Source organism: Coffea arabica, chromosome 7c (genome assembly GCF_036785885.1).
Source record: "Coffea arabica cultivar ET-39 chromosome 7c, Coffea Arabica ET-39 HiFi, whole genome shotgun sequence".
Classification (NCBI taxonomy): Eukaryota; Viridiplantae; Streptophyta; class Magnoliopsida; order Gentianales; family Rubiaceae; genus Coffea; species Coffea arabica.
The window spans coordinates 35622150-35636796 of NC_092322.1; the positions used below are offsets into that span (position 1 = coordinate 35622150).

General features: G+C 34.6%; 1 protein-coding gene across 2 annotated transcripts; it reads left to right on the forward strand.

Annotated features, from left to right (window-relative positions):
• Nucleotides 1-10122: 10122 nt before the first annotated feature.
• LOC113699200 (putative late blight resistance protein homolog R1A-10) lies at nucleotides 10123-13992 on the forward strand. 2 transcript variants are annotated; one of them, XM_027219383.2, is made up of 3 exons: nucleotides 10123-12757; nucleotides 13549-13628; nucleotides 13758-13992. In XM_027219383.2, exon 1 carries the CDS (start codon nucleotides 10123-10125, stop codon nucleotides 12358-12360), a length of 2238 nt encoding a protein of 745 aa, XP_027075184.1. In that variant the 3' UTR covers nucleotides 12361-12757; nucleotides 13549-13628; nucleotides 13758-13992. The 2 variants fall into 2 exon arrangements, with proteins under 2 accessions (XP_027075184.1, XP_027075185.1); XM_027219384.2 differs by lacking the exon at nucleotides 13549-13628.
• Nucleotides 13993-14647: the final 655 nt, after the last annotated feature.

A 14647-nucleotide genomic window follows, 5' to 3' on the forward strand; every position in this document is an offset into this window, starting at 1 on the left:
CTCACAAAAATAGGAGGGAGGATACGTGAAAGATACAAAGGGCTAACATTTTTCAGAGTCAGATGAGCAGGACATATGGTTCAGGGCAAATCTCTCGCCACCTTCTTAAAGATCCAAAATTTGCCTTTGGATGACTAAAGCAGCTGAATTTCACTGAAATCAAATTAAGCAAACATTACGTTTATTTTCAGGGATTGTTCAGCTGTTTTAGACCCCTTTTTGGGTAATAAACTATCCAACAAGATCCAAAATTATCTTACCCTTGTAATTTTTGGATGTGTTAATAATACGAACCATTATTTACGAGAAGAAACTGAGTGGAGAAAATCTTTGCCATAAATTGTTCATCATGGCAAAATATATAATCACCTAAAAGTTTTACATGCACAGCCAACATTTATGCCAAATACATTGTCACTAAATGGGAGTTGATGAGGCTTTGATTGACCCCATGCTAATGGATTACGCGAAACTTTATATAAAAAGAAACTAATTTGTGATAGTATATGATTAGAAGCAAAAGGTCACAACCATCAGCAAGAAAAATCACATAGTTTTTAAACATATTGACTAGCAAATAAAAATGCTAATGACAATAGATAAGCAAAAAACTTTATTTGGAGAGTCAAATTGAACAACCGCCTAGTTATGCAATCTAGGCATTGATAGCAACTAGTTACTATTATTTTATCAACTCAATTATGTTTCATGGACCGGAATGCCGATTATTTAGGATTTTTTATCCACAAATGGCCCTAATGGTGGTGGCGGCGGTGGATTATTTGGCGGAACTGATGGAGGGACAGGCACCCCCCTTTAAAGCCTAGGAAATACGCAACCCTGGGGTAAAGCATGTGGCTCATGTGGCTCTATCAGTGGAGGTGGTGGAGGATCCTTTGTAGGACCTGATGGAGGGATCAGCCCCCTTTTAAAAGCTTAGGAAACCAATGTTTTGAAAATTAGACCGGATCGGTCAATTCGACTGATCAGACCGCAAATCGGTCAAATCTTCGATTCATTTCATTACTAGTATTGACTTTTTGTAAAAATCGATCAAAATTACAAAAAATCAATCATATCGTTCAACTCGAATTGAACTGTGAACTGTGATTTTTTTTTATTTTTTCCATCTTTTTTTTTAAAATTGAACCTAATGTTTTAACATAATAAAACTTATTAGTAGAATCTTTTGTTCCCAACCCTAATTTCTAAAAAAGTAATCAAACTCTCTATATTTCTCAGCCTCAAACTCAAAGATTGTCGTTTTCTTTTGTAGTTCTATTAGGTTTTGTTTAATTTCAAAAATCTCAATGCATTTTGTTTAATTTTAAAATATGGTTGTGGTTTGTGTGGGATTTAAGATTTTTACCAAGTAGGTACAATTGAGATAAATTTATTTGTTTGAATTTACAATTTAAAAAATTTATTTGTGTTTTAAAATATTTAATTTTTTATCAAGTGATGTCTTAAATTAGTCTATGAGATAACAGTCTGGAACAATTGAAACAATTATTCTATGCACAAGTGTGTGTATTTATGTGTATGTATGTATATATATATATATATATGTATGTATGTGTGTGTGTGTATATATATATATATATATAAAATATCATCGAACCGGGGTTGAATCGGTTTGACCTATTGAATCTCGATCCAGTTACTTTACCGGTTTAATTAACAGTCCAAGTTTCAAAATATTGTGGGGAACACCTGATTCTGAAGTGAAACATATTGCTCAAAACTCAACTCTTGTCTGCTCGCACCGTGGAGTTGAGGAGGGTAAAAATAAAAAAAGAGAGCAATATTATGAGCCATAAATGATATACGATTTTTGATGAAGAAATTAAAGTAGCCATTGAGAACCTTTATTTTCTTCTTTTTTGGGATGATCAATAACAGAGGTTAGCATATATATATATATATATATATATATATTTACATGAAGACAAGGAACCACTTAGATGCTTTTTGTGCTGTCATGGTAAGTCAATTATTAACCGTTTTGTAGATGCTCTTTAATGCTGAAAATCTTTCACTATTGTTTTCTAGAAAATGATAGGTGAAATGTATTTTGTAGTTTGATGCTTCATTCATTGGACTGGCAATGAAAAGTTAAACGAGTATGTTTAGTAATACACCAAAAGGGACTAAGTCCCTCTTTGACCTGTATGACAAAGGTTTCAATTTTACCTGCAGTGAAAAAAAAATATGAAGGAAGTGTCAGAGCACTACTTTACTCTAGTCAGGTCTGTATATCTGCTAGTTCCTTACACAATAGATTAGGTTATATAAATGTTATCATTGTCCGACAAAAAAGAGAGTATGTTGAGTAATACAAGCCTAAGTTTTTATAATTGAACATTGAATTAAAGGTAATTTTGAAATAAAGAAAGAATTTTTAGAAGCAAGAAAATAAAGAAAGATTAGATGAGAGTCAGAAAAGTAGTCTTCGTATTGGACAGGCTTTGGAAGGAGGATTCGGGGGATCATAGCTAAATAAGTCGACTAATATATAAAGAAAGATTCTAGTAGGAAAAGATGTTCTCAATGTAGTTTTACACCAAGATTTTAAAGGAATAGATAAAAGTGTTTGTCCAAAAATTGACCAGAAAATCAATTAACAGTTGTTTACAACCGGTAATATTTACTTTGATGATTTGGCTAACGAGCTTAAGTTGTTTTTGTAGGTTGACTACATTTGTTGCCACCTTTTGGGCTTCTTTTTTTTTTTTTTACGACACATCGGGTATTCAAACCTTTGGCCCGACTAATTCCCCTACCGCTCGAGAGAGGGCGCCCCAACCTACTTTGAGCACGGTAACCACGGAACTCGAACACTGGTCAATGTCTTAAAGAAGGGCTACATGACAGGCCGAGTTACCCCGTAGGGGCTTCACTTTCTGGGCTTCAGCTAGGCTATAACTAGAGGAAGCACAAAGTGAAGTGAATTTTACATGAGTAATCTAAGTTATTCCAGAAAATTCTTTTACACAATTGTTAAATTGCTTATAGTTTACGTTAAGTGATTGGGGTTTTCTGTCCTAATTTCTATATGAAAATATTAAATTGTTTATCGTGTACCTTAAATAAATTGATTAATATGCTATCCAAAAAAAAAAACCAAAAAGATGATCAAATCTCTCTCTCTCTCTCTCTCTCATTTTTTTTAAACGTTTCATCTTTACACAGGAACAAGCTTTTTCATTGTCCAACTTAGCAATGTTTTCACAAGTCTAATGAATGTAAACTGTCTAAACTTTTTGTTTGCTGTTCATCTTATCTTTTCCCTGCTAAGTGCTACAAGTAATAGTTTAGGATGGTGCAAACCAAAAATTGATGACACTTCGAGGGTGAAAATTGCAAATCCCTTCTAATTTTTTGTCCACCCTAATAGATGAGCTTGGAAATTTTCGCTTTACTCAGATTGATTCAATGCAAGAAACTAATTTTGTTATGCTGAGTTCAATAACTTTAAACGATATATTTGACGTCTTAATAGTGTAACTTTAAATTCTAACTAAATACTTTCAAGTCTGCATGTCTGTGAGCCCTTCCTGAGTTTTATCTTTATAGTAAGCTAACTATTTGGAAGTTGGCACTGGAAGAAAACAATGAAACACAGAAATAATTGAGCTTGACTATGTAAGTATCTTGTTGGAATATATTTAGACCATAAGTATTGATCCAAATCCTGTGCTGCAGGCTCCAGATAAGCAAGAGCTAATATGTTCAGCAAAATTGAGAAGCGAAAAGAAAAAACTATTGAAGATAAAAAGCTCACATTGAAGACCACAGCCATTTGTTTTTTGATTGCTCTATTACTAATAGTATTTGGATTCATTTCGAATCCAAATGTGCTGTATGATGGTACCAATAGGAGCAATTTGATTGATTGGATTGGAATTAATTTGAAAGACAAATCTCTTGCTAAAACAAGGAAGAGTTTTTGTTGGCAGCTGCTATTTAGTGCATTTGGAAAGAAAGGAATGCAACACAATTTAGGAATGAAGGTAGGGATGCAAAAGTTATTCAACAAGAGATCCTTGAGGTAATTAGATGTAGATTGTCCTCTTTCAAGAAAGTCAAGAAGACGGATACTAATAGATGATTTGTTTTCACTTGCAAGAGTAGTTAGGGATTCCATAATTTTAGACACATTTTTGTTGTTATTTTGCTACTTTTATTACATGTTAGTAGAGTAAATTTAAGTGCTTTATTTGTGATCATCTAAACAATAGAGGAGTTCGAAAACTATCAGTAATTGACAATCTTTTTTGTGGGATTGACACCTAATATCCTGTACTCAATAAATCATCTGACATTCAAGTCGGGGGTTAGAGTAAACTTGTCAACCGATTATTATCGGTTTATTTGAGTTTGAATTATTAAAAAGTTGGAGACACGTGGCAGTTGTATAAAGAAGGGACAGAGGGGATAGAGACTAATTTAGGGATAGAAGATTCGAAGCCAAAAGTAGGATACTTTAGTTTATATATTGAAATAACACTTGAGTGAGATATACCCCTAAAATACATTATATTTTCATCCTAAAATAAAAAAGTTTTCAAAAATATCATTGAGATTTTGTAAGATCTTGGCAAGCTAACTTCGTTACTGTGTCAGAAAGACTTAGTTACTTACTTAGCAATTAGTTGGAGTTAATTGAATGCTGACTCCGCAAGACAAGTTAGCTACTTTGCTGTAAATTAGTTACAATTAGTTACTGTTAATTGTCGGCAGCCAGGTAGAGTAGTAAGTTACAATTGGTTTGAAACGGGGGTTGGACGAATAAATGATGCATCAATACTGGGGTTACTGAGTGAGGAAGTGGGTCTAAATTGCTGTTACAATTTCTCAAGTTCTTCTTGCGCAATTTTCTCTCAGTTCACCATCTTTTCCTCTGGTTTCTGAATTGTATTGTCCATTTCAATTTACAAAGTCATGAGCTAAAATAGTTTCTGTAAGGCCTGGTCCCAGGAAATTGATGAAAAGGTTTTTTGACAACTCCGAAAGACAATAATAAAGCAAAAATAAATATAGAAGAGAGACATAAGAATTACGTGGCTTGGCCAACTAACCTACATTCGCAGGCAAAAGAGTAGCAAATTCACTATAAAAAAGAGAGTACAAAAGAAAGAGTATAAAACGCTAGAAAAGAAATGCTAGGTCTAAAAGCACTAAATTCTAAAAATACAAGAGAATCTAAATATAACAAAAGGCCCAACAACCTAAAAGGTACTTCTCTCTTGAATTGGGGCTTAGGGTCCTTCACTGGTGCTTTGATGTATTTGAACTCATTTAAACCCATCATATTTATAACCACTAAAGGAGAGATGCCTTTTAAAAATTTTTGATATATTTTACAAAGACAAAGACAACAAATCTCTATCTTATATATCCAACATCGACAAGCAGCAACCATGCTTCACCTTCTGTACGAAAGTTTCAACGGATCCTAATAGATCAAGATCATAAAAGCCACAATGAATTCTAATGGGTCAAAGCCACAAAAGCCCCAACAGTTTCCAATCGGCCAAAATCACAAAAGTCTCAGCAGATCTCAACAGGTTGAAATCATGAATATAGTAATCTTGTTTCATCTTTTCCACAAAACCCTCAATGGACTTTTTTTCAATTCCCTGTAGCACTAAATTAATTCCAGCATGAACTAAAAATAGCTTCCATCTTGAGTTGTCATCCGGAAAATTGATGAAAGAGTTTTTGGCAACTTCAAAATACAATAATAAAGCAATATATATATATATAGACAAGAATTATGTTGTTTGGACAATTGACCTATGTCACAAGTAAAAGAGCAACAAATTCACTATAAAGAAGAGAGTACAAAATCATAAGTTTTAGAGTACTAAATACTAAAAACACAAAAAAGCCTTAATAAAACAAAAGGCTCAACAGCCTAAAAGGTCCAAATAAGCTACTAACTAGTTCTTTTGGGTGGCCGTGGCACTTCTTAAAAATCTCTCTTAAATTGGGGCCTAGGGCCTCCCAAATCTCTGTTGATATACTAAGGCCCAGCTGTTGGATAATTTAATTTAGTACTTAAATTTAATGGATTCGGATCTTGACATGTTTAGATGCGTTTGATAACTAAAAATTGAATATTTGAATTAATTATGTGGCACTAAATTTTCTAGAGAAAATCTACTTAAAAAAATAAGTAATAAACTATTCACTTATCACTGACTATGATATACACTCAAATATATTAAATTTAATATTTAACAATTTAATAACTTAATGAATTCAGACTTCAGATTTTAGATTTCAGTTTTTCAGACTTCAGTTTTATCAAACGCACCCTAACTAATGGTTCAAGCTTGCTATTTGTATCTCTTCACAAGAAAGTCCAGCAAAGAGTTTGGTTAGTGGAGACTTCCTAGCAATAATATCTTTTCTTTTGCATTTTTAGATCATCTTAAGCTGGCCGTTCAGTCCCAGTAGAGTTTGGATTTGGTTTGGTCAATTAGCTGTATTTTCTTGTTGAGGGTTGAAGACTAGAAGAGTTGTCCAAATTAGCTAGAGGAAAAAGGGGAAAAGAAAGCGAAACCAAGAGATGAAGAAATAGGATGGAGGACTCAAATTTATGACCAAACGGGTGGGAATCCTAAGTTTGACAGATTTTTATCAGATGTGGTCATAAAGTTAACAGCACCAGGATGGTCTATACCTTTCTTTGTTCCTTTGATAAAGTAACATCCATTGTCTTGGTTGCTGGAAACTGTGGTCTAACTTATTTAGCCTTTTTGGTTTTTTTTTTTTGCCCAAAGCACTACTGCACTTTATCTTTTGTGGAAAGAGAACAAGATAGGCTATAAACAAGATGACAACTTGAATTTTCTTGTTCTTTTCCTCTATTCCAAAAGAGTATTCAAATATGCCAATATAGTTGAGCGTGAACTAGTTGATTTGGTGGTTACTGCTCGTGGGAATATTATATCTAACCCAAAAAAACAAAGGTAAAAGGAAAAAAAACCTGTGTAACAAGTAGGCATAACCTTGTTGATTCTCAGCTAGAACAATCCTATTACTTCTAAGATTGGATAATCTCTCTGTTTGCCTACAAATTTTTAAGTATTTTAAAAACAATACAGTTTTTACAAAAAAAAGGAGCAAATGGACGGTTAAAACTTTTATCACGGTTGAAACTCCTTTAGATTTTCACTTAGAATGAGCCAAATTAAATGAACATCCTAACACAGCAAATTTGGCAATTGAAATACATATTTTCTTTTTTATTTTAAATTCAAAAACAGATGAAAGATATAATAGGAAAGAAAAGGTCACATTGAGTGCCTAAATGTCTGAAAAATGTAAGGACGTATTTAGTATTGGATTTCCTTTAACAAAAAATAAATAAAAGAATGAAAACTTTTTTTTACAAATAGCTAGATAGATAAATATACCAATGTTTTGCTCCAAATCAATTTCTTTTCTATAAAGAAATTTATGTCAACAACACTCTATTACTAAATATAACCTCAAGGTTAATTTTTTAGCTATCTTTTGTTTAGTTCTACAAAGTTTAAGCAATTGGAAAATTGAGCTTTTCCTAAAGGCATGAGTTTAATTTCTTTATTATGCCTTCACAGTATGGGGCTCCAAGAATCACATTACTTGGTGTAATTGGGTTCCAAAGGAGCCAGTTGATTTTGAGTTCTCACGTTGATCTAGCATGGCAAGAAATTTTCTTCTAAATGTAGCTTCAGTAAACTTCTAAAATCCATCCATAATAACTCATTTTTAATAAATGACAATTATGCAAAATTTGAATTTGAAATTCAACTTTTACACATATGTCAGAGATCTAACAATGATAGTTTATACACTATAAGTATATATAAGATTTACTCCTTTTGTAAAACGTTTAATTTTAATCCCTTTCCTCAAGTATTTCCTTCATTCACAATTTTATTGATATGCTAATCTTTAGTTTCCGAAAGTTTCCAAAAGTTCTTTAGTTTCCAAAAGTATTGTCAAAGAAATTTGTTAAACTTCTTTCCGAACAATGTTTTTTGCACTATTGCTCAAGGAAATCTGCTTGCTTGCTCCAAAATTAATTGATTGCCAAAGAAATTTCTAAAACTTCTTTACAAACAATTTCTTTCCAACTATTGCTCAACAAAGTTAACAAAATCTGAGTTTAATATATTTATATTTCTAAAGAAAAAACTCATTCTTGCTGTTACATTGAATTACATAAATAGCCACAATTATCATAAATAATGCAGAGCTAAAAAAACAACATTGCATACAGAGGGTATTATCGGAATACGAGATCTAATGCACTAATCCGCTAATTTAGGCTCTTGCTCTTAATATATTATAGATAAGTTGTACCTCTATAAGCGTTTAATTAGAGCTACACGCTAGCCACAATATTGTAGCAGGAAGACTAATGCAAAGCTATTTCTTGATTGATTTACAATATGATTCAAATTAGACAATTAGTTTGAAAACTTGAAAGCCATAAGCCAGCAATTGTTTAAGAACAATATTGAAATTAATGCAGAAACCATTACATGAATGTTGTAATCTAATTACTGATGTGACTGCAAAAAGTGTCCAATTTGGTACATGCATGGCCCACCAATAATGCATCAGATTGGGAGGAATCTTTGTTTGGCGCTACACTGAAGTTGCCGGCAAAGTTCTGAAGCACCATATCTTCTGTGAACAAGATAGTACAGTGTCTTGCAATATTTACACAAAAAGTGGGAAAAAAAAAGTCCAGCCTATTGTTTGTTGGCTATTCTTAGATGAGAAAGTTTTGGATCCTGAACTGATTTTATTGAGCAGCTGCTAAACCAGATAAATATCTAATATCAGAGTGAAAAGAAGATATTATAATGGAGATCCCCTCCAGCAGTAACGCCAATTGCTTTGATTTTGCTTCTTATGATTATCTGCAGTCGCATCTCGTCTCCTCCAGCACTAGCACTAGTTGCTTTGATCTTGCTTTAGATACTCTAGCCGAGCTTGAAAAAGAGCCCTACTATGGCTGGTACTTCAAGTACCTGAAGGAGAAGGCAAGATTAATGAAAACCTGTTTTCTGTATGTCAAAAAGTGTAGGAGGAGGAGGAACCACGAAGCGCTTTTGGAGCCCGATCGCGAGGACAGGTGTAATATTATGTCTGAAAATTTGAGACGTAGTATTATTTGCTTCAGAATTCAAGAAGTGGCTATCAGGATGATTCATGATCTTCAGCCTGCTTATTTTCAATATATTCATTCTGGTCGTTACTTAGATCATGCCAACATTGAAAGTGCGATTACCAGATCCAAGGAAAAGATCAAAATGTTTCTTGAGACGGATCTCAAGAAATCATGCGCCGCCATCTTCATTGACTATTACGCACCGGGAGATCCACGACTAGTTATGGATCTTATTATGTGCCTTTTAGAGACTCTGGATACAATTAGAAATAGGCTAAAACTCTTAAGGAATCTCATTGACTTTGTGACAATGCAAGGTTTTGAATGTTCGCAACTGACAGATCTCTTGACTTACACTGTAGTTGCAGCTGGACGCCTGATTTCTGTATGTCTGTTTTACCATGATGAACAAGTGGCCAATCGATTGGAATCTGAAATTTATAAGCTGATACACGAGAAGATCAATCTTTTTGATCTCCAAGTCCGAGAAACTTTTGTCCATGTCCTGACAGCTTCAAAGAAACAACCGAGACCATCATATGCTTTTGCCCTTCAGAAGAATGAGGATCATGTGGTAGGCCAGTTTGTTGGTTCTCTCCGTGATTATCTTATAGATCTACTAGGATCTTATGCCAGTTTTCAGGTTCCAGTGAAGGATCAAATACTCAGACTCCATGAGGAAATAAGATGCCTGGGTATCCTTCTTAAACAGGAGGAGAAACTAGCTGATGAAATGAAGGATCTTATTGGAGCTGTGGTCTCTGATGCAGCAATTTTGACCTTCTCCCTTTCTGTCAATGAAATCAAAGAAGGCTTGCCTAAGGAAATAGATCTTGCGGTGTTTCATTTGCACAAAGTTCTCAAATATATGGTGGCAGAGGTTGCACACAATTATCCACTAAAATCACCATATTCATCATCCTAGACCCAATGAGTTGGGCTGTATGGATTCTTTCCTAGAAAATCTCAAGGAACTAGCAAGGTGTGATGAGGCTGACGATTCAATTGGTTTTCAACAGGATAGAATCCAAATGATCCAAAAAGATCTCGTAATTTTAAGATCTTTCCTGAAAAATATCAAGGAGCAGCGCCATCAGAATGGAAAACTTCAAGCTTTCTGGAGTCATGTTATGGAAGCTGCTTACAAGGCAGAGTTACTGATTGACTTGGCACTTGTTGGTGATAAATGTGAAGATTCTTTGGATGCTGTTTCTAGAGATATCAATCTTTTGAAGATTGATGCCCCTGAGATCCATAATGGTCAAACCCAAAGAGTTAACAAGACTTCCCTTCAAATACCATCACAACTTGCTGCCGCCATGCACGACGAAGATCTGGTAGGTCTTGACGATGAGGTGGAAACTCTTAGTCATCGGCTTACGAGAGGATCAAAGCAATTGGATGTTGTTCCCATTGTGGGTATGCCAGGCCTTGGTAAGACCACATTAGCCAATAAAGTTTATAATGCTCCTTCAGTTAGGTCACATTTCCATGTTCGTCGTTGGTGTCGTGTTTCTCAAACATATAGCATACGCAGTTTGTTAGTTGAGCTTTTGTGTAGTAGTTCTTCTGAGAGTTCTGATGAATATCATAAGATGGATGAAAATGATTTGGCCATGAAGCTAAGGCAGGTTTTGCTGAGAAGTAGGTATCTCCTTTTTTTGGATGACTTGTGGGACGTTGAGGCATGGAATTTGTTGAAAAAATCACTGCCGAATGATGCCAATGGAAGCAGAATTCTCTTCACCAGCAGATGCCAGGATTTATCTTTGCATTTCGAACCTAATAGCGAGCCTCACCATCTCCGTCATCTTACTGACGAAGAGAGTTGGACATTGCTGCAGAGAAAGCTATTTGGCACGGAAGATTGTCCTGCAGCACTAAGTGAAGTTGGATCTCAAATAGCAAAACTTTGTCGGGGCTTACCCCTTGCAGTTGTCCTTGTTGCTGGAATTCTTGCTACTACTGCAAAAGATAGGTGGGAAGAAGTTGCAAAAAGTCTAAGTTCTATTGTCCTTGGGGATGAATACTGCATGAAGACACTTGAGCTGAGTTATAGTCATTTACCAGATTATTTGAAGCCATGCCTTCTGTACTTTGCTGCATTTAAAGAAGATGAGGTTATTAATGTGCGAAGGTTGTTACGGCTTTGGATCTCTGAAAGATTCGTGCAACAGGCTGAAGGAAAGAGAGTAGAGGAAGCAGCTCATGACTACTTTGTGGCTCTAGTTAATAGAAGTTTAGTTAAGGGTGTCGGACAAAGAACTGTGGGTGGTGCCAAAGCCTGTCTACTTCATGATTTGGTACACGAGTTTTGTGTGAAAAAAGCCAAAGAAGAAAGTTTTCTATATGATGTTCATACTTGGAACCCTCTTGGGCTTACTGGACCAAGCAACCCCCACCGAGTTTGTGTCCGCAATACCAGAGAATTGAAGATTTGGGAGTTAACGCTTATATTTCCCAATTTACGCTCTTTGATCTTGTTTAGACAAGATTATTTTAAACATGAAGAGGAGGATTTGGGTATTTTGTTACCTAAACTTCTCAGAGTGTTGGATTTTCGGAGTTTGCACTTTCGTTACAATTCTTTCCCAATCGAAGTAGTATTGCTTGTTCACTTGAGGTACCTGGCGCTCAAAGGAGTAACATACATCCCATCTGCGATAGCCAACCTCTTAAGGTTAGAAACTCTTATCGTAGATTATCCGAGTTTGGGTATTGAGCTGCCAAGTACTATTTGGAACATTAAGACATTGAGTCATCTACTTGTTATAAATTATCATGGAGTATGGCGAAGGGGTTTTATTTTTCCAGTTGAAAATCTTGAAGTATCCCCAGATTTAGATCGTTTGGACACTTTAAACCTTGCAGTTGATCCCTCTCCTCAAAGCTTGCAAAAGATACTGAGAAAGTTACCAAGCATTCGCAGGTTAAAATGTATGGAACACCGGGGCGGATCAAGAGAAGCTACCAGAAATTGCAACGAGATTCTTGAGTTTGACAGTTTGAGTCAACTGGAATCACTTTATTTGTATGGTTTTCACGGATGTGGATTCAAATTCCCATTGAATTTGAAAAAGTTGACTCTCTCATATAATGCTCAGCCATGGAGTGAAATTTCAACAATTGGAAAGTTGCCCAATCTTGAAGTGCTTAAATTACTTGATCACAGCTTTCCCTAACCTCCGAGTCTTAAAATTGTCAAGGTTGAAATTTCGCAACTGGACTGCATTTTCTGATAATTTTTCCCGCCTTGTGAAATTGGTCTTGCACCGATGTAAGGAGCTGGAAAAGGTCCCTTCCTGTTTAGGGGAGTGTGAGACTCTTGAAATGATTGTGGTGGAAAATTGTCCTGAGTCTGTTGTAGATTCTGTAAAGCAAATTCAACAAGAGCAGATGGACATGGGAAATGAGGTTCTAAAGATCGAAATTCATTCCATTCCTTAGAAGAAGAGTCTAAAGAAGCAGAGTCAATTCCCTCAGAAGCAGAGGAGGTTTCTTCAGAAAGAGAGTCTGTATCCTCTCATCACGCAGTTGGCAATTGTGAGAGTGAATGTACAGTGGGATTCCACTCATCAGGTCAGATAAAACTATATTTGCATATGTTGAATCAGTTCAATTATATAATGATTCATGCTTCTCTTAACAGTTTACGACGGCAAACCATTCATGTCTCTTTTTCATTTGTTTATATGTTGAATCAGTCCAATGATGTGTTAATTCATGTGTATTTTGAAGCAATTTCTGCTGCATAACTTTCTGATAAATTTCTGATTGATGCACAATCTGTTTCTAAAATCTGCTTCTTGTCATTTTCTCGTTCAGTGTTGAGTAATTTTTATGTCCCAATTTCCGAAATCTTCTTCCTTGTTGCTACATAACCAGATACACTTATCTGTTCCCAATTTGTGCATGTAAATAAGAGTAATACAGAAAAGTGTGACTTACTTCTAGTTTTCCTCAATAAAAACCATAATTCAATTGACTGATATGTTGAAACCTACAATCACAGTTTTGCAACAAATATTAAGTGGAGACCAAAACCCAAAAAAAAAAAACAACAAACTATGGTTGTGTTACTTTTCAACAGAGGAAGGGCATAGGACTTAATATGTGTTTTTCTTCACTACAACATGCTGAAATACAAACATTTTCATTCTTTAATAGGCAATATTTTCGGAAATAAAAAAGGAAGCAATTTTTTCTTAAACTTTTTTTGTGTGTGGTTTCATGTTTTATTTTGCTATTTTAAGTGGTTAATTGCTCAAACTTATCAAAATGACAATCAAAGAAACCAGATGACCTATTTTGTCGGGTAATCTGTATACCTCTTCATTCAACTGATGTACTGCAATTTTTCCTTCTTCCAGAGCAGGTTTCCTCAGAAGGTGAAGACTGAAACATTTATGTCTCTCCTTGATTTGGTGTGGTCATTCCTTCCACTCATCAGGTTAGATATAATTGTATGTGTATGTTAATTCAGTTCAATGACATATAATTACTGATCATGTCCCTTCTTCATCTGTACCAAATTATTTGGTTTGAACTTTGATGCAGCTGCATTACTTTGTCATTGCAGGGGCAAGCACAGTCATGCATTCTATCAAGCCAACATTATCCATCATAATCTGTTTGTAAAATGTTCTCCATGTTCTTTTCTGGTTTGATGTTTAATAGTGTTTATGATCCATCACAATCTTGTTTGTAAAATATTCTCCAAGTTCTTTTCTGATTTGATGTTTAATAGTGTTCTTGATCCCAATTCTTCAAACATTCTCATTGCTATATAGTAGCCACTCGCATTTCTTTGCATTCTTCAACTTAGCAAAAGTCTAAAGGGTGTAACTTTACTTAAACTTTTTCTATGCTATTTCATCTTTTATTTTCTGATCACTGTGATTAATTGTTCAATGTTCAACCTGGTAAAATTGACAAATTAAAGAAGCTGAATGACATTTTTGCTGAACAATCTATGTACTTCTTCATTTAACTTGACATCTAATTGTGATATTCTATACCATGTAACTTATTTAATACAAGAATATTTAAAAAATAGAGAAAACCATTACATTGACGATCATTTAAGACCAATATTAACGTTGATGAGAAACCATTACATGAAAAAAAAAAATATATTTTTTTTGGTTGCTATGACTTATGAGGCTAAAAAGTACAGAATGCTGACTTTAACTTTCTTCTATCCAAATGATTGTAATCCAAAATTCCAAATATCATTTCCTCCGCTTTATTTTTCAACTTTCTTTCTTTCTTTGGGCCTTTGTTTCATTTTTGTTTTTCGGAATTTGGGCTGTAGCTTACTGGGTATATATATTATTTCTTCTGGTTTATTTTTTTTCCTTATTTTTCTTTTTTCCCCTTTCTTGGGTTCCCTAAAAGAAACCTACATAACTAACAACCATTGTATTAAAAAACTAAATTTATTAATTTACATACACATGTATAGATGCA

Bases quoted from the DNA above. Each gene is read 5' to 3' on its own strand.
- LOC113699200 (XM_027219383.2), top strand. From the start codon at position 10,123: ATGGATTCTTTCCTAGAAAATCTCAAGGAACTAGCAAGGTGTGATGAG.